Raw genomic sequence first — 22,536 nt, 5'->3', positions numbered from 1 at the left:
CAAAAGGAAAAAGGCGATATTAACATTACCTTGGCATCAGAACTTGGATAAATAAGTCCATTTGGAAAATGCCGGTAAACAGGTCAAAATTAGCCAATACTTGGGGTTTCTTTATTTTATAGAAACTCTATTTTTTTAAATATTTCGATATGGTCTTAATCTATAGATAGGACTTTCATCAGAGTAGGGTTTTTGACAGATCAAGCTTCACAACTGTCATATCATTTTTATTCAGTACTAGCTGACCCGGCAGACTTCGAACTGCCTCAATCGATTTGTCAGCTCGAACGATAATATTATGGCTATCAGATGGCATCCGATCCAATGCTATTTTGAACGTGTTTACTAAATTGTTATTCTGATGCAGAAACATTTGTAATTCATGGACAATGGTTCTCTTCACTGTTGGATTGTGAGCACAACTTGATAATCGTTACCGCATCTGAATTGCCCATAAAATAAATTTGTAAAAATTGATAATGTGCATCAGGCACTGGTAACAGTGTCCCCAATAAGTGATAAATTTGTCCTTGTATCTGTAATTTTTAAAAATTTCTGGATTAATTATTTCCGATACATACATTTTAGTACATATTGAATATTATACAAAAATATTATATACCAGAACCTTGAAAGTGGGCATGAAATTGTCCTGTATAATATGTGTAGCGCCAAATGACATAATCTGGAAACAGCTGTTACATTTCTGAATGTTGGCCAAGAAGTGCTTAGAATCATTTCCAATACCAGAAACTAAAGATCGTAAAGGATCTGGTGGTGGGAGCAATTGTGGCAATTTTACTTTGCCTCCAGCACAACATAATCCAGTAGATTCATGAGTGTATTTTAACGCCTTACAATATTTACAAATTATTTTCATTTCCCCAATTGTTACTGATTTGTCAGCACTATAATCAATTGCCGGATCATAGTGCAATGCAGCTCGTTCAAGAATCACAGGAGCATCCCGTCTGCGGATTCGATCAATTTGATTATGTCGTGATTGCTGTTGTTATGCTTGATGTGCACGAACTCGTTGCATTCTAAGCCTATCTACTTCATTATCACTCACTAAATAAGGCAATTCTGACATAGCAATACGACTATTTTCTTGATCTGTCTCTGTCTGATCATCAGCGCGGTTAGCACTTGAGGTAGTTCTTCGCACATTTGATTGGCTGCGACGACCGAAGTCAGGTCGTCTTCTCCTCGGCATCGTAAATTGTAAATAATCAAAGTGAGAAAATTTTTCGCTCACTTAGCAGTAAAGTGTTACAATCGCAAAATATCAAAAAAAGAGCACAATTACCGGAATGTCACTATCACAAAGGATCGCCAAAGTAAAGAAAGTTCTCGCGGACTCATAGATAACGTAATACTTCTTTCCGTGTTCTAAAGTGCAACAGGATGAATTGACATATTAGTTGGTTGTCAAATCTAATGTCAAATATTATCGTTGCATTCAGAAATTTAATTTGTAACAAAACTTAATATCTAGTCTAGGTCTAGGTAGTTAAGTTTGGTCTTGACATATTTATGGAAATTCACAGAAGGTTTAAACGATGAGAAACAAAAATACTAAAAACAAAAATTCTATTTTCCAATACAACCTGTTCTGAGCTGTGAAACATTTGATGTCTTTTGTCTTTTTAGAAATAAAAGATTGTCACTTGGTTATAATATTAGGTCCGATGAACATAGTGAGTGATTGAACTTTATTGAATATCAATAAAGTTCAAATTGATTCTAAATTTTATTTAGAAAAAAACGTTTATATGGGAAGAAGAAAAGTGCTGTTTTTAGGGTTTTACCGGCAATTATTCGAATTTTTCTCACCTTTTAAACCTTCCCTAGACCTCCACGAACATTTCAAAACCAAGATAACATAAATCCATTCAGCCGTTCTCGAGTTTTAGCGAGACTAACGAACAGCAATTGATTTTTATATATAAGATTCTTTGGAAAGTGATTAGGGTCCTTTGAGCGCTTCGATCTCTTACGAGTCATATTTACAAAAATTCACGTGTCCTTTCCCGTGGGTGGGTCTGCACTGCATCTTGAAAAATACTTAATCGACATAAACTAGACGCAAGCTAAACCTGGAAATAGAAGAAATAAAAAAAAGACGGTAAAACTTCGGAGCTGAGCGCCGCGATCGAATGTTTTTGATATTCTTCCTGCCTCAGATGTATTGTGAGGCGCGGCCTTTGAGGTTTCTGTTCTGCCTTGACATCCTCAAGCCCGTATATCGGAAGATGTTCCTATTTTGTGAGAGTTTTGCGGAACTAAGAAGGAGGAAGAAAAAAGCGAGCCCTCAAATTAAAGAAATTTACCTGGAATTCATTAGATTATAATTAAACTCAAATAGCAAAATAATAAAAAAGTTAAAAAACATAAAAATATTGTCGAAAAAGAAAATACTCGTAAATGCAAATATCAAAATTAACGAAACAAAAGCGAAAAAGAAACAAAGTCTAACCACCCACCAAAACTAAAAGTGAGCTCATGTGAAAGGGGGTCACAAGGAAACATTTCGTTTTAGTTTTTTAATCAGTTATACATCAATATCAATTACTCCAGGCAGACATATTTATATGTATTTGTAAATGAAACTTTGAGCTAGTCCCTAATTCAGATAGATATATTTGTACATTGGACAAGCGGTATTCAATATACGTCCTTTAGATGTACATATGTATACTTTTATGCGGTGAGTGAATCGAAAATAGGTGTACGATCAATTTATATACATGCATATGTGGTACGTAGAGTATAATTAGAGCGACGCTCATTAAGTATGGGGAACCTGGTCATTGCGGGGCAGCCCCCGGGGGGAAAACCCTGAGTAAGTAGGTCACGCAAGTACAGCATGTACCTAGCAATAGATGCGAGCGCGTGGGGGTAATTAGATTTAGGATATAAATAGAATGCATTGTAATTAAAACTTCAGTAGCTATTCACACCATCATCCTGTACGTACGTAATACTTTAAGCGCGTTAAATCAATAAAATACTTTTAGTTTAACCAAACTATCATTCTTTTAATACTATCTCCTGGACCCATAAACTCTATATGGGGAGAATATAGAAGTTTGATTAATATTCGCGTTGATTGGTGCACAAATCTTCGCGAATACCGTAATCTCTCCTTGGTGGAGCATTTCTCCTAAGTGGAGCCGTCATATCTCCTTAGTGGAGCAATAAATCTCCTTGACGTGGAGACCTCCTTCGTGGAGCAGCAAGTGAATACTCGCGAGTTGTATAAAAGTTAAATAATAGTGTTTGTTTAATAGCCAATATACATGAAAATAGATGTGATTATCGTGCTAAAAGTGGTTTCTGTGAGTGCGAAAAAATTAAAAATCACGATTGAAAATCAAAAGAAATCGGTAATCGCCCCGTCGCGCTTCCAGCCTCCAAGAAGCACCAAGACAACAACAATGACACATCAACAGCTTCTTCAGCAGGAACAACAGCATCGTGAAGAAGCCGAGCGACAAGATAACGACCTCTCATCCGCCTTAGCCGAACTTAGACAGCAATTTCAAGCGATGCAGGCAGAACGCAGCAACGAGGCTCAAAGCAATCGAGAATTTTTGGCACGAGTGCAGCATGAACGCGAATCATGGATAAACGAGCGGCGTCTGCTGTTGGATAAACTCGCGGCAGAGCAGGCTACAGCGGCAGCAGCGACGGCAGCAGCAGAACGAGCAGCAGCGACGGCCGGAACTGAGCAAGGGATGGGCGCAGCCTCAACTCCAACACAGGATCAATCGAATTCTATGGTCACAGCTGAAGCTACTCATAGAAATTCTATTGGCATCCTCACGGCGAACAACAATCAGGAAAATCGGCATGATACCAACGGTTCTGGATTTTCACCGGTCGCAGACAACCGGGCGATGTATTCGCAGCTTAATCGAACACAGCATATCTGACGCAGGAACAATATTATCCGATTTGCAGCAAGTCCTTAGGCGCGTACCACTGAAATACAGTGCTGATTCTCCAACCCAGTCAGTTCGGGCGTGGATCGTTAGAGTCGACGAAGATGCTACAATTCATGCTTGGTCTCCCGTAGAGAAGTTCATAGCGGAAAAAAGAGCACTAATAGGTACCGCTCGGAAATGGCTCGATGGTCAAAAAGGCATAATATCATGGGAAGAGTTGAAAACACGTATGATAGAATCCTTTGGAAAACGTGTCAAATCTTCAGACATACATGAAGCTCTAAGCAAGCGGAAGAGAAGAAGAGATGAGACTATTTTGGCTTACGTTCAAGAGATGGAACTACTAGCATCTCAGGCTAACTTGGACGAAGACGAGATAAGGCAATACATCGTCAATGGTGTAACGGATGACCAATCTATTAAATTGACACTTATTAGTGCTTCATCTCGCCTGCGATTCATGGAACTACTTGAGTCTCATGAAAAAATGAAAGCTCGGGAGTCGGAGGAGCATAATCAACGTCGGCACCACCATAGACAAGGTACAAAGCGTTGTTATAACTGCAACAAGTACGGGCACCTCCGAAAACACTGTACCGAGGCAACTTTAGAAGCAACCCGACCAGGTCTAGGACAATGAGGAGTCCAGGAACGACCTTCTAATTTCAAGGGGGCCTAAAGGCCAATTCTCGAAACTTCGTCCAGTACAAAGGAAAAACACAAAACAATTCTGCACCTAAAATCAACCACGTGCAATACAAAAGTGGTAATCGCAGTCGGATTACAGCATACATTGGAGGAGTTATCGAGAATTGCCAAGTCGACAGTGGCGCAGATCGCAATGTAATGAGAGAGGATTTTTACAAACGCATCGAAGATCGTTTCCCATTGAACGGCGAACAAGGAACACTCAGCGGAGCTGGTGGCCTTATTCGGACATTGGGAAGTGTAAGGATACCAACGGTGGTCAATGGCACAGAGTACATACTAAAATATACCGTAGTGCCAGAAGAAAATTTACCATCAAGAATCCTCTTAGGTGATCCTATACTCGACGTTGCCAAGGTTTTTCTCAGTAAGGAAGGACCACAAATAGAACCAATCATCGGCAACGACTTCGTACAACTTATTGAGGAAGAGTTAAGCGAAGCTAAAGATGGGGTCCGTCAAGCAATTATCAAGGTACCAGAGGCAAGGAGGGAGCAAATTAGGCAGTTATTAGAAAATTATTCTGCAAATATGCCTCCTCAAACCTCGGTTAAAATGTCGATTAGGCTAAAGAACACCCAGCCTATTGCATGTCGACCGAGGCGCCTATCTCCAGCCGATGAAGTCGATGTCAAAAAACAACTTGAGGAATGGACGAAAAAAGGCGTAGTAGTTCCTGGAATTTCCGAATATGCGAGTGCTATTGTCGTTGCTCGTCGAAAAGACGGACGCGCTAGGATATGCATCGATTATAAGCCTCTCAACAATGTCGTCGAACGTGAACAACAACCAATGCGACTTATAGAAGATGCCGTAGACTCAGTTGCGAACTCCGTGGTGCACTCCACGGTGGACCTCCAAGATGGCTTCTTTCATGTAGAAGTATCTGAGGAGAGTCAGAAGTACTTGTCCTTCGTCACTCCATGGGGACAATACATCCCGAAAAGAGCTCCTTTCGGCTTCTGCAATTCACCAGCTGCATTCCAAAGGTTCATACTGAATGTTTTTCAAGAACTCATCAATGAAGGCATAATGGAAATCTACGTGGATGACGCCTTTTTGAAAGCTGAAGACGAGGATCAAGCAGTGGAAAGATTGGCACGTGTGTTAGAGGTAGCGCAAAAGAATGGAATTCAATTCAATTGGAAAAAATCTCAGCTTCTACAGCGGAAAGTAGAGTTTCTCGGATACATAGTAGAGAAAGGAACGATCACGCCAGGACCAGCTAAAATGGAAGCCTTGCTAAACTATCCTCAGATAAAACAACCAAACAGTTACAACGCCTGCTCGGGCTTACGGGATATTTTAGAAAATTTGTTAAGGGGTATGCAACCATCGCAAAGCCTCTTAGCAATTTGTTACGCAAGGATGCCACCTTCAAATGGGGATCAGAACAGGAGAAAGCCTTCTTGCAATTGAAGCACGTTCTGACGAGCGAACCCCTCCTCCAACTATACAGGCCAAATCGTGAAACGGAGCTGCATACCGACGCTTCAAAGGATGGCTATGGTGCGATTCTACTCCAGAAGTGTCCTGAGGACAATGCTTTCCATCCAGTCTACTACATGAGTAGAAAAACTACCCCGACGGAACGCAATTACCATAGTTACGAGCTAGAAACCTTAGCAATAGTGAGAGCATTGGAAAAGTTCCGCATAAACCTGCAAGGAATTAAATTCAAGATAGTAACGGACTGTTCCGCTCTACAAATGACACTGAACAACAAGGAGCTGAAAACGAAATTCGCAAGGTGGATCATGTTCCTTGAGCTATTTGATTTTAAGATAGAACATCGATCAGCTCAAAGGATGCAACACGTCGACGCTCTGAGCAGACAGGATTCAATACTTCTCATACATGATCCCCTGTTGGATAGGATCAAACGAGCACAGCAACACGACGAAAAATTGCAATTAATTCGCAAACTTCTTAACGTAGGGCCATACAAAAATTATACCCTGGACAACGACCTGCTCTACGAAAAGAAAAGCGAAAAATTGCTGTTAGTTGTGCCAAAAGGAATGCGATATGACATCATTCGGCAAGCTCACGACATCGGTCATTTTGGCACAAAAAAGACAATGGAAGAATTGCAAGAAGAATTTGCATTTGAAAATATGAAAAAGCATGTAGATAATTATATTAACAACTGTGTCACCTGCATTTTAGCTTCAAGAAAGAAAGGCAAACAAGAGGAGCTACTCAAACCAATCCCTAAGGAAGAGGCTCCCTTTCACACTGCAAATACCTATTTGTGATTGTGGATGCATTCACAAAATATACATGGATTTTTGCCACAAAAACCAAAGGAACCAAAGAAGCCCTTGGAAAACTTTCCATATTGCAACAACATTTCTGCACTCCGACACGCATCATCGCCGACAGAGCAAAAGGTTTCGATTCCAAGGATTTCGACGAGTTTTGCAAAGAAAACAAGATTGATCTATTATACATGTTATTACAACCGGAATGTCTCGAGGAAATAGCCAAGTTGAACGCGTTATTCAGGTAGCAAACGCCGTATTCTCCAAAGTTTCTCTCGGCCAACCTAACAAATGGTACAAGTTCATAAGGAGAGTTCAACACGCCATTAATGGGACACATCATCGTTCAATAAACGCCACCCCATTTGAGCTTATGTTTGGTGCCAAATTAAGAATGCCTGAAGATATGGAGATCATAAAGTATATAGAAGAGGCCAAACAAGAAAGGTTCATAGATACAAGATCAGAACTCAGAAAAAGGGCAGTAGAGTAAATTAAGAAAACACAGGCTGAAAATAGCAAAAACTTCAACAAAAACCGCCGACCACCTACCAAGTATTCAGTCGGAGACATCGTAGCCATCAGAAGAACCCAACGAGGACCAGGTCTAAAAATAGCCATCAAGTTCTTAGGACCATACAAAGTGGTAAGAGTAAAGGACAGCGATAGGTATGAAGTTGAAAGGATCGGTGAAGTCGAAGGACCAATATTAACAACAACCGGAGCAGACGACATGAAGCCGTGGCGTGGGTTTGCTGATGACCTCGAACCCGATGACGACGAAGAAGATGGAGGCGAACACAGTATCTCAGTAGATCAAGAAATCGCGTGAAATAATTAAAATGTTTTTATAATATCCCTATTATACGACATGTTTATAATATGTAACTTCCTTTGATACTATAATTCTTGTTTTGATTACTGTATTTTATTTATGAGATGTATTCATGTTTTGCATATCATGTATTTTAATCTCTAATTAACATCTTATTAATCTTGATGGATTCACAGAATTATGTGTATACGTATGTAATCGTTGTAATATGTGTCTGTCGTATGATATGAATGTTTATTGTATTACATCACCAGGGACTGGCGATATGTCAGGAATGGCCGTGTGGTACGTAGAGTATAATTAGAGCGACGCTCATTAAGTATGGGGAACCCCAGACAATCACATCTGGTCATTGCGGGGCAGCCCCCGGGGGGAAAACCCTGAGTAAGTAGGTCACGCAAGTACCTAGCAATAAATGCGAGCGCGTGGGGGTAATTAGATTTAGGATATAAATAGAATGCATTGTAATTAAAACTTCAGTAGCTATTCACACCATCATCCTGTACGTACGTAATACTTTAAGCGCGTTAAATCAATAAAATACTTTTAGTTTAACCAAACTATCATTCTTTTAATACTATCTCCTGGACCCATAAACCCTATACATATATAAGTATAGTATTCGGTAATAGGCAATGTTTCTTTGTTTAGGTTGAGCATAATATCTACGCCTGTTATATGAACGTACGCTCGCTTATGGCATTCTTACCAAATATGAATTCAGCACGAATTACTTTCAAAAACCTCATCGTCCATGTTTGGTCGGACAAAGGGTGAAGGGTATCTTGGCGGATGCGAAGCAACACTGTTGCATAGGGCAAGCAGGACCAAACTGTTCCTCGCTAGTCCTTTCAGTGACGACGGCTTCCTCCGCAATCAACGTGCAGGCATTTAGTTCGTATTGCTTGTGGCTGTCCTAAGTAACTACGCATGTTTCAACTTAGAATTCACTGAAGATCGATCGTCGAACACCTACTTATCTTGGTCCTGGACGGAGCTTAGGACGGATTGTCCTGACTCGGAACAGCACAGCAAACACAATTCAAGTACAAGCAGACGAAGGCACAACTTTTCCTGTTGCACACTCTTGAGCGGGGAGAACTACGCAAATCTCTACTTTCACTTTCCGTTAGATTCCGTGCGTCGGGCTTTTTCCATTATTAGAAAAATCATAAAAAATTAATAAGAACGTATCAAGTCGCAACGCACGCAATATAAGATACGATATCATATGATATATCATATATTCTATCACTGCAATAAAAATGAAATCAAAATGCAACCCAAAGAACTAAAAATTATTTTACCAAACTCATGTTTCTGGAACTTTTTTTCTTTTCTTTTCATACAATCTCCAGTGAGGAAGCAGCTAATTTTCTGTTTAGTGTTCTTAGGCCCAGTTATCACCAGCATGAGATTCTCCGAACAAGAAGTTATCTGACAAAAAAAACTGTCATCAAAAGATCCGCTTCGTACTGAATCCAGGTCGCCGGGTTCTAAATCAACCAATACGGCATCAATCACGTATTCATCGCCGGATGTATATACACCATAGATAATTTCAAAAAAACTTTGGCTCCAATCTATTGACTGCTAGGATATGAAAACTTTCACTTCTTTTAATTTATTTTTACAAAATTATAAATTTTAGGTCAATGCACGCACTTCCTCCCAAATTTCACTTGCACTGGCCAAGACTCGATAATCAATTGAAAGTTGTCGGCCGAGCTCATCAGCTGTTCCTCCAATCAGCCGGTCCTCGGGTCTGCTACTTACTTGCATAAAAATGCATCCTCACTCGCCTCAACCAGACCAATCGTTAAATACATAAATAAATTTGTTGAAATTTTAGGGAACGATAATAGCTGGTAGGTTTTTTGATAAATGGAATGATTAATTTTAATTTAATCTAATTAATTAATTAATGTCGGGGATTGGAAAAAAAGGAAATTGTGAGAAGTATGTTAGGAAATTTAATGGGTGTTAAAAATGGTAGAAAAGAGGAGAATATTTGGATGCATTCCCTTTTTGGTTGTCTCTGAAAAAGACGAAAGAAAGATTGCACCTGTCGAATAAACGCGGATACTATGATACAAGAGGTACCACAATATCCACAAAAAAACAAAAACAACGGTTTGGTGTGGCTTTTGAGAGGTGGAGTCATTGGACCATATTTCTACAAAAGTCAGGCCGGACAGAACGTAACTACCAATGCTGACTACCATGGTAACGGATTGATTATTGACTCAAATCGAAATAATATCGAATAAGTTTTGATTTCAAGCATGTCGTAAAACGTGAGAATTGGTCAACCTATTGGGAAATAATTTTAGTGGACGCTTGACTATACGTTTTGATTCGGTATAGACGGTGCAACATCTTCAATGATAAGCCAGCTTCAATGGACATTTTGGAAGTGAGCAGTACCACAGATACCAAGTGTTATGTTCGAACACATAGTGCAAAATGTAACCATCAAACGTCTGGATGAATCACCCTATATAAAACAAAGCCGAGTCAGTTACACCATCTATAACTAAAGAACGCTAGGTATGATTGTCACGATCTTTGATTTGTTGGATTTGTAACTACCCCAAATGGCAGAAGGGTTAACATGGAAAAATTTCACGCATTCAAACTACCAGTTCGAACAAATATCCCACTGTTGACTTCCCAACACATTAACGAAGACAATTGATGATGGAAATGGTGGGTTTTTGCTAAGGCGGCCGATGTAGCCGGAAAAAATTCTTCATTTCAGTAATTTTGGCCACTGGTCGGGCAAGATTTGAAATTGCTGTAGCATTTTGCGAAACATAAACGCGCATTGGAATAACTGAAAATAATGAAAACTCGTTTTTCCTATTTATTTGTCTTGCAAATATCAGTATTTCGGGAACCACTTGTTCCCTTCATCAGTGTTAACATCAGTGTTGCTTGCCTCAAATCGTCAACTATCCTGTGTGAAGGCCGCTTTTTCGCCTTTTGGGCAATATTTTGTGAACAACCGAATAAAGATACAAATGCGAATTTTTCATCACATATTTGTCAATATCTTGTATGTAACAAATTTCCACGCAATACATGCAATACATTCTGCAAGCGGTAATAAGCATGTTACTTAATATATTAGGATGAAGGAGGTTGGAAAAATGGTTTTCATATAAAGTTTTCGGGGGAATTTCTATATTTGGGACATGATATCGCTGAATTAGCATGGTCCAAAAAAAAACCAAACCACGAGGGAACGAAAAGTCAACTATTATTTCTGGAAGCATCTGGTGATTATTAAAGGAGTATCTTGAAGTTTAAGAAGTATTGAAACTGTAATTTACCGAATTTGTGCACCTAGGGTACTTACATAAATATATGCTAATCGGAATCAGAAGTGAAGAAAGAAACAACAAGACAAATTCCTACTTCTTATCCATTTTCAATCAATGATAAAGGAATTATAGACAGTATGCTTCTTAGTTGATCATTTCGAGAAGGCATCTGTAATACATGTGAGTTGCAATGAGCGGATTAATTTCCACATTAGATTGTATTAGAAAACAAGATATTGCCATCGTATCATTCATCTTTTCGTTAATTCGACGATACATAAAGAAAATGATTATCATTGGCATTAAAGCGTGCACAGTATTCTGTGGTGGAGGGATAAGTATCAACGCTTTCAATATTCGTAGCTGAATTTCATTTATGAGACCACAATACAAATGATCTGCTTTGAGTGCCTACAATTTTAGATATCATGTTTTCGCATGCTAACATACTAATAATGAAGATTCAAATATATTCATTCACTCACTGAGCTCATATTTCATCATCGAATTCAAATATTCAAATTCCTGGCTATAAGCCTCCGTTCTATTTCGAGACAAATTTCCAATTTTTGTAAATTATTCCGGTAGGACTAATTTAAATGTCATTTGTCTATTTCTAAGCTGACATCTGATTTAGCTATTAGCGGTGCGCCTAGTTGAACGCATCTATCTCGCCGGAAATGCTATTATTTCATGTGCCATCAACATCTATTTACCCTTTTATGCAAGTTGAACTACCATTGAAGATGTCGAGACTACACAGTGTTTTCAAGTACTGCATTTTGATTTGCAAAGGCGATCATTAAAATATGTAAATAAATCTTAATCTGGTGAACCGATATGTTCTTGAGATTTGTCTTCTGTATATGAAATACACGTCTGCCAAAAAAATCCTCATTTCTCGATAGTACCACTGAGATCGAAAAGATTCCAATTTCTGAAGTATTTCTGGGAATCTAATAAAAACCTCGTATAAAGGCAAATACGGCTTTATGGATTCGTATCAGAGCAGAGGCAACTCGTCAAACGCTGCCCGACTACTGTTTTGGTAGCAGCGTGACTAAAGCGGTTTGTAAATATTAAACGCTTCTTTATATAATTCGCAAAACGCGACGTGTCCGCGAGTTATATTGAACGTAAATTCGCTCATTATTTAAAAAGTAAAAGCTTGAACAGAGCTAAAATATTGGGGGATCCTACGGAATCTATCCGCATTCGTGTGGCAACTTTGCCTTTGCCCTGGTACGAAACCGTAAAGCCGTCTTGGCTTATTTCGAGTGCTAAGCCCAGAACGAGGCGTCGATGGACCAAAAAAGAGGGAGTATGTGCCCTATTTGGTCCTGTCCGGCATCAAGCGGATGCCGACTTAGGATCCCTCAATCCTTGAACGAAATACCACCTGTATCATTCAGATTTTTCCACCAGCTAGCTACCAGTCCATGGTAAACCGCGGTATAAAATGACCTCCCGATTCTACCTATTCAAAAAAGTCGCGTTTTCGATGGTATGGATATGAACAAAGATGGCTTAATACGCTAGATGGTGATTTGAGTGTCCCTATGACCGAACGCGATGAACCGACCCTATACTGGAAGGGACAAAGGTTAGAGAAGAAGCTGAGAGCTAGTCCCGCTCACTTTCGAGTTATACTCTTCCGACTTCTCCTTTTCAGAACTGGAGCCAAAATTAAACCAATTCAGGCTCAAATACAGGAAGACTCAGCTTATCGCAGCACAGGTGACAGGGATTAGCGCCAATCGCCCCCCTCCCCTTACCCTTTTCCAGGGAGTACGTAAATGTTCCTCCAATTGTCGCACTAATCACTGGTCTTCTTTTCATTGGAATATTGACAATCACACCTTTGTTCCACTCACTAAGAAAGAACTAGATTTCCAGTATTTACGGATAAGCGGAAGAAGGAGCTCTGCAGAGGCAACAGCAGCTGCTATGCACTGTTCCACTGACTGACTGTCACGTTAGCAGTCTTCCTGCGTTTGAATGTATTCGCGACCTCTTTTGATTTGAGTTGAAGTCCTTATTCGCATATTATGGTGACCAACCAATTCATCTGTAGTGGTACATGATGTCATAAAATGTCATGTGAAGCATTTCACCGATACTATCTATTTTTGTATTTTTAGTCTTTTTTATCCTGAAGGGCCATGACATCTTTTTTGTTTAACTACGCTGATAACACCTGGCTTGAGTATGATAAGCAAGCAAGGAAGGTCAGACTGAAGATACATACCAAGGGGACCCCCTTGACAAATTCCGAAAACAGCTAAACCCCAGACAATTTCAAATTAAAGAGGGGAGAAAGAATAAGGGTGGATCAGCGATCCATATTTAATAAAAACTGGTGGTAGCTTATAATTTAGTTACATTGTTGTTAGTTGGTTGTGTTAGTGTTTGGGTTTTGATACCTAATCTATCAATTTTACTTTACTTTTTATTTATATTTTGTTATGAATTACAATTGCGTTTCGTTCGATTTAATATTTCAGCGGAGATTCAACAGGATTACTTCATTCTTTCCTATTGATAGTTAGAAAAATATCTCTAGTTACGGCTCCCATAGGTCCAAAGATAATCGTAATTTTTAGGTATCGGTCTGCATTTCTATATTGATAAAATAATTCATAAATGCGTTGATTTATAACAATTATTATAACACGAAACGGTAGAAGATAAACAAACACTTAAGTACTACAAGTTAGACAACGTCTGCCCCATTATATTCATACTTCGACCAGCCATTTCTCATCCATTAAAAGGTTCACGGTCGAATTAAGCTCTAAAATGCGTTATTTTATTGACCTTCACCTCCACACCTCTACAGATTCTTCTGGTATAATACACGTATGTTTACTGTACCCAATGGTTATCTTTTAATTAATTTTTATAGGCAATTTCCAACAAGAGGGTAATTTACGATAGCGATACCGGAGGCCCCTCCAAGTACATAGGAGCGTAAACATATATCCTAGCTTGCGTATACGTATGCTACTGGTGCGGAAAAATTCATAGCCAACTTTAATATCAGGCTAGAAATGTAGGTATAATAAATAAATCACTTCCGAAAAGGCTTTCAGACCGATGATTGTGACACTAATGTCTATTAAGCCGAAACGGTTTAGATAGATGGATAGATAAATAGGCTTTGGTGAGCGGAATGTAGCGCCATAACAATGATTTCTTCAGAAGGATTTTCAGATTCAGGCAAAACCCGCTAAGTGAAGAAATGGGCGTACTAAATTTATCTCGTTCATTATTGATTCATTGGTAGTCACGATTAAAATACGAGTAGTTATGGTCAGGGGACAATGGCAATGTCGGTTATACCTTTTAGGATAGTTATGCCTAAATCGCTTCCAATTCATTTCTATTTGGAAATCTCTAGCGTTAAAGACCACCAGGCGGGACCTGCAACATATTCCTAATTTCAACTTTATTTGTTATAAAGCAAAAGTAGATTCGCGAGCCAACTTTCCTATTTAGGAAAATAGCGTTTGTGTGATTTATACATGTGACAAGGATTGAGTGAACGAAGCACCATTGCCTTTATAAGTCTCCCAGAAAATACATTCAATTTCAAAGAATCCCCACAAGGTCCACAGAAACAATACACAGCTAAGTCTTGGTTGTCAAGCAGGAGAAGCACATGTAGCTCATATGTCGAGGAGTACAATTCGGAATATTGACTTAATCGTATTTGCCAGGCAACATTGGAAAACCAGTGAGTAAACTTTACCTCGGAAAAGAGTTTTCGAGAAAATGGTATAAATTTTATTTCCCCAAATGTATCTAAAAAATAGAAAGCTATTAAACTTTTCGGTATTTTGTATACATGCTCCCTTTCTAGGTCATGAAATTTTAAAAACCAAATTCCATTTAATTTCATTTCAAAAGCTATTAGGATTGGTTTGTGACGGAACCCACAGTAGGGGTTGTAAAGTATGGTAATCGTTTGCAGCCTTTATTTAGGTTGTGTGCTTTTGATGAAATTGAAGTTCCCGTATCAAAGATGCTTTTCTGAGTGAAATTATGCGGTGTTTCCAACGATTAATAATCTGAAATGATAAGAAACTTGTTGTTTGTTTTTCGTTGGTGTGGATATTTATTCTTGCAAATACTGATATTTCGGGAACCACTTGTTCCCTTCATCAGTGCTAACAAGCTTCCCAATAGGAACGGAAACACTCAAAAGGTACAAATCGAATGTTTCCAAAGAAGCATATTCCATTCCATATATATTTTACCACTACATTTCCATTATGCTTCTTTTGAAGCACTTCTCAGATGCTTCCTTTGGAGTGGTAAGCATTTTCTTTCCGCTTAAGTTGTTGTATTTTTTTATTATGCGGATTTGCTATTAGGAACAATTCATATTTAATGGGGGGGGGGGGGGGGAACAATTCATATTTAATGGGTTTAGATACACAAGGGAAACCTCCTGATCGCCTTTGACCCGGCAAAAGCCAGTAACGATCCTTGTCCATGTTTGGAAAATGTCGACTCTCACCTTTCAATGGTAGCCCTGGATAACCATTAGATAAACGTGAGCGGCGTCCCAGCGCACACTTTAATACAAATTTTTAATACTGCCGGCAAGAGGTATCAACTGCTTCCACCTAATGGAACCAAATAATGGAATATATACCCCAGATGTCACACCAGTTGTACTGGAAAATTCAATCTCTCGGGAGGTCGGTCATACGGATTCTGGGGAGAACCTTTTATTTCTTTTGAACGACCCTTTTAGTAGGAGGGCTACAAGGTCACCACGATTGATAAAAAATGTAACGCAAATAGCCAAAAAAAAATAATACAATGTGGAAGAATTTTTAAACCAAATGAAAGACACGATCCACAAAGCGCCTGACACTCCGGGTCACCAAGCCGGGTAAGCATTACAACAACTGACATTGAGAGGCTTTGGAATGACGATGTTGAAATGAAGGTCCGTGAAAGGAAATACCACCACCACAAGTTTCTCGATGATAAAACGATCGCCTATTGCGACAATCTTAAAACACTGAACGCGTCCAAACATCAAGGTACTGAGAAGACATAATTCCTTCTTTTTTTCGTTAAACATGCACGATGGCCGATCGACGTTCGATCGAAGGAATTTTGGAATAATTTCACTCTTCCTTGACTACCGCTCTCATATTTTCAAAATTAATATTTCGTCTACCATCGATGTCTAGGCAAACGTGAAGAACGTAGCCGAAACAAGACCGCGAGAGGAGGAAGACGCATCCATCCATCGGTCAGTTGCGGCCACTTCGGCGTAACACACAAGAAAGCCTCAAAGCAAAACGTTAAATTGGGTTCACCTGTTAAAATTTTATTTATTGGCTATTCCTTCCAGTTATTCATGTGCACTCTAGCTTCTTATCCGTCCGAAACTCCCACGGAAACCTATTTCCCACAAATCTGATTTTCCTCACAAGTAAGGAGTGTGTTCATCAGATTTTCCGGCCTGAGTTGGTCAAAATTAGGGTGGGGAAACTAGATTTTCCTTGTTGTTCGGCAGATATCTCATTTTAAATGCGCAGCAAACTCAATCTGCCAAAGTTCCAGAAACTTGTCTGAACAAGTTGAACATTATTCACCTCGACGGTTCGGCTGATCCGCTGTCAATCGTGGAACCGGTCCATGGTCTTGAACTTAAAAGTCCTTGCCGGCCCAGTGGAAAAAAACAACGTACACTGTTGTGTTGAAGTGTGCAACAGGTCACTCCTCTCAACCACAATCAATCGCCTGTCTGCACCCTGTAATGTGCAATATGGGCAAGTTTGAGAGGGTCAACAAACCATTGCACCATTAGAAAATTATGACAAAAATAGATCTTGCAATTGTTTAATTTGAATTGAACTATGCAATGTAAGGGAAAGAGTCCAGTTGTTGGTTTATTGTCCGTCATAAATTGAACTCAGCCTCCCATCGGCGATACACCGAAAATGACTGTTTAGTGTACTTTTGCTATTGAAATGCAGAATTACATTTTACGAATACTACTTTTAACTTTCAAATCAATCACTGAAAAATATAACAAAAGTGGTGAAGTGTTGAGTAACTTAGCACCAAAAAATCATAGTCAACTGTGTAGATAGCACTTATATTTAAAGCAATTTAGATACTTGGCAAGTAATATTATATTATCATCACTTCTAAGGTATGTGCTTTATGATTTTTTCTTGACTATAAGATTTCACAAAAATCCAACGGTTAGTGAAAATGTGGGAAAATTGGTTCATCTTTATGGCCAACTAATTAGAAATCAGAAATTCTTTTCATGTTTTTATGTTACTCATTATGACTTATGTGTAGAATCTAAAATGAATGAATTTCAAGGGCATTATAATTATGAGAGCCAGCTTTGAAAATTTACAAAGAAACGTATGGCTTATGTTGTATTCATAAGTTATTACTAAAACTTAGTAATATTAAGATATTCATTAGAATATGTTTAACTTCAACTTTTTGAGATGAGATATGTCCTTAAACTTCACACTATCTAAAGTACAAATCTGAAATACAACTGCTTATAGCTAGTAATAGTAACCCTCACAAGCTGAACAATTGTCTTAGAATAAGTGAAATCTTCGCGTCTTAGTTATTAGTGTCAACCACCCACGTAGCCAAAGCTAAACCAATTAGGAAGGTCAACGACGGTCGGTGTATTTGTGCTTTCCATTTCGTCACTCTCAATTAAATTCTACCTTTGCCGTCATGGAGGTTAAGGTCCCCACCTTCCTCTCGGCTGTAGCTTATATGTAAAGCATCCAGTCAAAGGGGAACCACCCATGAAGTGACAGTGACCGGACATTACCTCTGACCAGGACTAAGCCAACCGAAAAATCTTAAGTTGACATGGGGCTCTTTGAAATCTGCAGGCCATGGGATGATCCGTTGTATGTTTACTCGAAATATGTCCAACTGAAACCTTTTTCGCAAATCCGCTTTTTGAATGTTGCCGCTTTTACAGTTTTACAGTTGAGAAAAATACCAAAAAGTGTCAGATTAATTTTTCAGGATATTGAAGGTGAGGTTTTGGACATATTGTGTGAACATGATGATTTGATTCACACTAGAGCTCCTGATTAGGATGAAGCGCTTCAAGCGGATCAGAAACAAATCAGACTTATGGATTTGTGTGGGAAATGTTGTGAAATAATTACTCATGCAAAGTATTATCAGAGGAACAACTTCATTGACGAGGCTTCTTTAATCGAACGTATTGAAAAATATTCAGCCAAATTTGAACAAATTGAATAGTGATCATTGGACATGAAATATTATTCTCAGCGTATTGGCATTAAATCATTAAAGAAAACTTTGGAAGCGTACTGAAAAACTATGTCGGTATATAAAAAAGAAGTAGGTAAGAATAATTCACTATAAACATCGAAGAATTTGCGAAGTTCTAAATTTAATGAAGTGCGTAGCTATTAGAGGAGGAATTTTCTATACTCGTCGTGGAATGCTTAACAATTATTTGAAGCACGTAATATTATGTAGAAGAATGCTGCATACCGAGTAATGTTGCATTCCCAAAGAACGCGGGCACATGCAGTGACTTACCACGAACTCCGTCGAGCGGAGAAGCAAGTCTGTGAATTAGAAAAGTACAGCGAGCAACCGCACCAGGCGCGGAAGTTTTACCAACAAGTCAGCAGGATGAAGCCTTATACACATCGATGCTCATCCTGCCAAGACAAAGAGGGAAATCTGATTTCCGACAGAATGGATAGAAAATCGGCGAGTTGGAGGTCCCGCCAACTGAAGACGACGGACAAATACTGCCACCACCAAGTATAGGAGAAACAGTCCGGGCAATTCATCGGCTAAAAAATCATAAGTCGCCAGGAGCCGATGGAAATACAGCCGAATTGGTTAAATATGGAGGCGACCAGTTACACCAAGTGGTTCATCAACTTGTGCTCAAGGTATGGGACAGCGAATCAATGCCTGATGATTGGCAACGAGGCATTATCTGTCTCATACATAAAAAGGGAGATATCACACAGTGCAGCAATTATAGAGGTATTACGTTGCTGAGTACCATCTATAAGATATTCTACGCTATCTTGCTAGGCCGGATAGCCCCATACACCCAGAACATCATTGGCCCATATCAAAGAGGCTTGACTCCAGGCAAATCAGCAACAGATCAGATTTTCTCTCTGCGGCAAGCGATGGAAGAACTGTTGGAATATGGACAACAGTTGCACCATCTACTCATCGACTTTAAAACCGCCTATGATAGCATAGCCAGGGTAAAACTGTAAACGGCCATGACAGAATTCGGTATCCCGATGAAACTAATAAGACTGACTAGGCTGACTCTGACCAATGTTTGAGGTCAGATAAAAGCAGCAGGATCACTCTCAAGACCATTTGACATCAACAACGATCTACGACAAGGGGATGCCCTATCATGCATCCTCTTTAACCGGGCCCTCGAGAAAGTGATCCGTGATGCTGATGTAAATGCAAGAGGTACGATCCTCTTTAAGTCCACGCAACTACTGGCCTATGCTGACGATATTGACATCATGGGAAGAACCACCCGAGACGTACAAACTGCCTTCATCCAGATCGAGCTGGCGACAATGGGCGCGAGATCTTGGGCTGCACAACAATGAAGACAAGACAAAATATATGGTGGCAACGTCAGCACCGAAGACGAACCAACCAACAACATCAAACCGCACTGCTCAAACGGGAAGAATAAAGATAAGAGAATACAACTTTGAGACCGTTGAAAATGTCTCCTATCTAGGGTCGAAAATCACAACCGATAACAGCTACGATGATGAAATCCGTGCACGGTTGTTGTCAGTCAACAGAGCCTATTTCAGCTTACAAAGACTGTTCCGCTCGAAACGTCTCACCATAGGGTTACTGTACAAGACTATGATCTTGCCAGCCTTCATGTATTCCTCGGAAACTTGGGTTCTTAGCAAGAAAAATTGCGTACTCTTGGCCTCGTTCGAGAGAAGAATGCTCCGAAGAATTTTTGGCCCCCTACATGAGGATGGACGATTCCATAGCCTACACAATAACGAAATCTATAAGCAATACCATGACCGTGCAGTTGTGGATAAAATCCGGCTCAATAGGTTACGGTGGGCGGGTCACTTAATCCGTATGGATGAGGATGATCCCACCCGGAAAGTCTATAAGGGCAATATCTATGGTAGAAAAAGAAGACCCTGCTTAAGATGGTGCGATGGCGTAGGTCAGGATGCCAGACGGCTTTTAGGGATATCGAATTGGTGGACCTCGGCGCATTTCTTCTATAGTCAAATTCCATTGTTTGGTGGTGTAGTGCCGTTAGCATAAAAGTTTTTTGGTACTTTCCACAGATAATTGTGGGTAATCTGTTTTCTAGCCTGCCTTGTATTTTGATTTTTACAATACATAGTTAGTTTGAATAATGCATGGTCAGGTGCGGCCGCCTAATTCTCCGCCTGAGACGACTTCGGCTGGTGTTCTCAAGAACCTATAATTTGGTGGCACGAAACACGGGTGCTGACAATAATTTGTCCTCGATCTGTAGGTCGTTCCGGAGCCTTTTGACACTGTAGTTCCCAATGAAGTTCCCGTGATTTCAAATAAGGTTCCGGTCATCTTATCTAATGATTTGGGAGAAACCTATAACAAAGCTCACGGGGCAGCTGCTTGTGATAGGTTGGCCGATTGGCTGAATTCATATACTTCAGGAGAATTCCTGTTGTAGGTACGTTCAGCTCGGTTGTTGCGGTTAGCTCCCCAGTTGCGTTCAAGCGAGCAGAGACCTCCGGCCCCGACGTGGTGTTGTGTTTCAAGACCGGTGCCGTATTCCTTAGTTCGGTAGAGATTTAGACAGGTCTTGTATAAGCCGGTATAAATGCTGAGCCATTCACTCGGTATATACTGGTAACATTGCAGCTTGCCGCAACGAAGCTCTGATTGTGGTCACAAAATCAATCCGTGTCTTAAGAAGACCGTGGGACTAAGTCCCCGAGACAGGTACCGTGGAAAACCACAGAGACGTAACTGTCCTTCAGGCAATCAAGATACCATTACAGACTCTCTACAGACTTGTAAATTACACAAACAAACTTCGCGATCACACTACCTAGTGGGTAAAACACATGCCCTGGCTTCTAAAGCTTGTTTAAAGTTACTGAAGCTCAGGTGGGGCACCCATTAAACAAACTTGCCTATGTAGAGACCTTCAAGTTTCTGAGGTCGTATCCCATGAGATTGGTCGAACCCTCCCCTTTTGATGTTCTGAAGGCCGTTCAGGAAAACTCATAGGGAGGATGACTTTTTAGTAGCACCATCCGTGAAAGGACATTTTTTCGCAACAACAGGAGGCCAAGCGTGTACTTACAGGTTCCGAGGAAAAATATAGCTTAGGACATATATAACACTTGTAAAATTAGGAAAACTAATGGACACATAATGCTCGAGTGTAAGGAGTATATCAGGTAAATTGTAGATAACATAACAAGTGTTCAACAAATCCTGTTAAGTAGGGACTCTTGCATGATTGATGACCTCTTATATTTTTTAAGTAGGCTAGATTGAGATACTTTTTTTATTGACTCGCGGTGCCGCATTTCCTGCCACTACAATTCTTGGTTCTTGGAATTGATATATCCCAACCATTCTTAGTGGTGAGCAGAGTCGCGGTGAAGTTCCTGTTTCACGCTAATATTGGAATATTGACAGGTGTGGGTAGTATCAGCCCTAGAGGACAAACAAAACCAAACAACAACAACAAATTTTGATTCAAAACACCCGTTGGATTAATTGTAGGAATGCGGTGATTGCCGGTTGTCATGCCGATAGTCGATACGTTACGACGTCTATTGGCAATATGATTGTCAAATATTGTCATGCAATGGCATTGTATAACATAAAATGATTTGTCGTGAACTGTTATGCCAATACAATAGTTCGTCACGCCCAATCAGAACCCATATAACTCGATTTAGGGGCACGTTCGATTTCTCCCTTGAAAAGGCGGGGATGACAATAACTTATTACAGATTTGAATACCCATTTTTCGAAGTGACTCTTTTTATATTCTGACCGCCAACATCAAATCCGTTCTCGCGAAACCGCGTCTGAAAGGGAGGGGGGTTCAGATTGATGTAGTTTGTGATTTTCAGAGTAACGTCAAGGTTTCGATATGAAATACTATTATAAAACTCAGGCCCAAGTTTAACTGTTGGATGACAAAATTATATATTAAATAATCCTTGAAAACGGAAACTTTTAACTTTCTCGGATGCGCTGTCTATTTACTTCTCCTGGAATCTCTATGTATGTCGTTTTTTCCGGCGTATTCACAGTTAGAAATTCAAAAAGGACTAAATTTTTCTAGAGTGCAGAAAAAAATTTGTTTATTTTTCATATACCGATATTTCGCCCTCTTCCTCAGTGATTTT

The 22,536-nt window shown here is 39.7% G+C and overlaps 1 protein-coding gene across 1 annotated transcript; it reads right to left on the bottom strand.

The window, feature by feature from the left end:
• Nucleotides 1–380: 380 nt before the first annotated feature.
• Nucleotides 381–2,344, bottom strand: LOC119654162. Its single transcript, XM_038059324.1, has 3 exons — nucleotides 2,334–2,344; nucleotides 629–971; nucleotides 381–536 (listed from the first exon to the last, which is right to left on the bottom strand). Exons 1-3 carry the CDS (start codon nucleotides 2,342–2,344, stop codon nucleotides 381–383), a joined length of 510 nt encoding a protein of 169 aa, XP_037915252.1.
• Between the last annotated feature and the right edge of the window lie 20,192 nt (nucleotides 2,345–22,536).

This window comes from Hermetia illucens, chromosome 4, assembly GCF_905115235.1.
Source record: "Hermetia illucens chromosome 4, iHerIll2.2.curated.20191125, whole genome shotgun sequence".
NCBI lineage: Eukaryota > Metazoa > Arthropoda > Insecta > Diptera > Stratiomyidae > Hermetia > Hermetia illucens.
The sequence above is the reverse complement of the archived record's forward strand: the minus strand, read 5'-3'. Positions and strand labels throughout refer to the sequence as shown.

Bases quoted from the DNA above. Each gene is read 5' to 3' on its own strand.
- LOC119654162 (XM_038059324.1), bottom strand. The intron at 537-628 runs GTTCTGGTATAT...TAAAAATTACAG, and splicing joins ATTTCATGCCCACTTTCAAG to ATACAAGGACAAATTTATCA.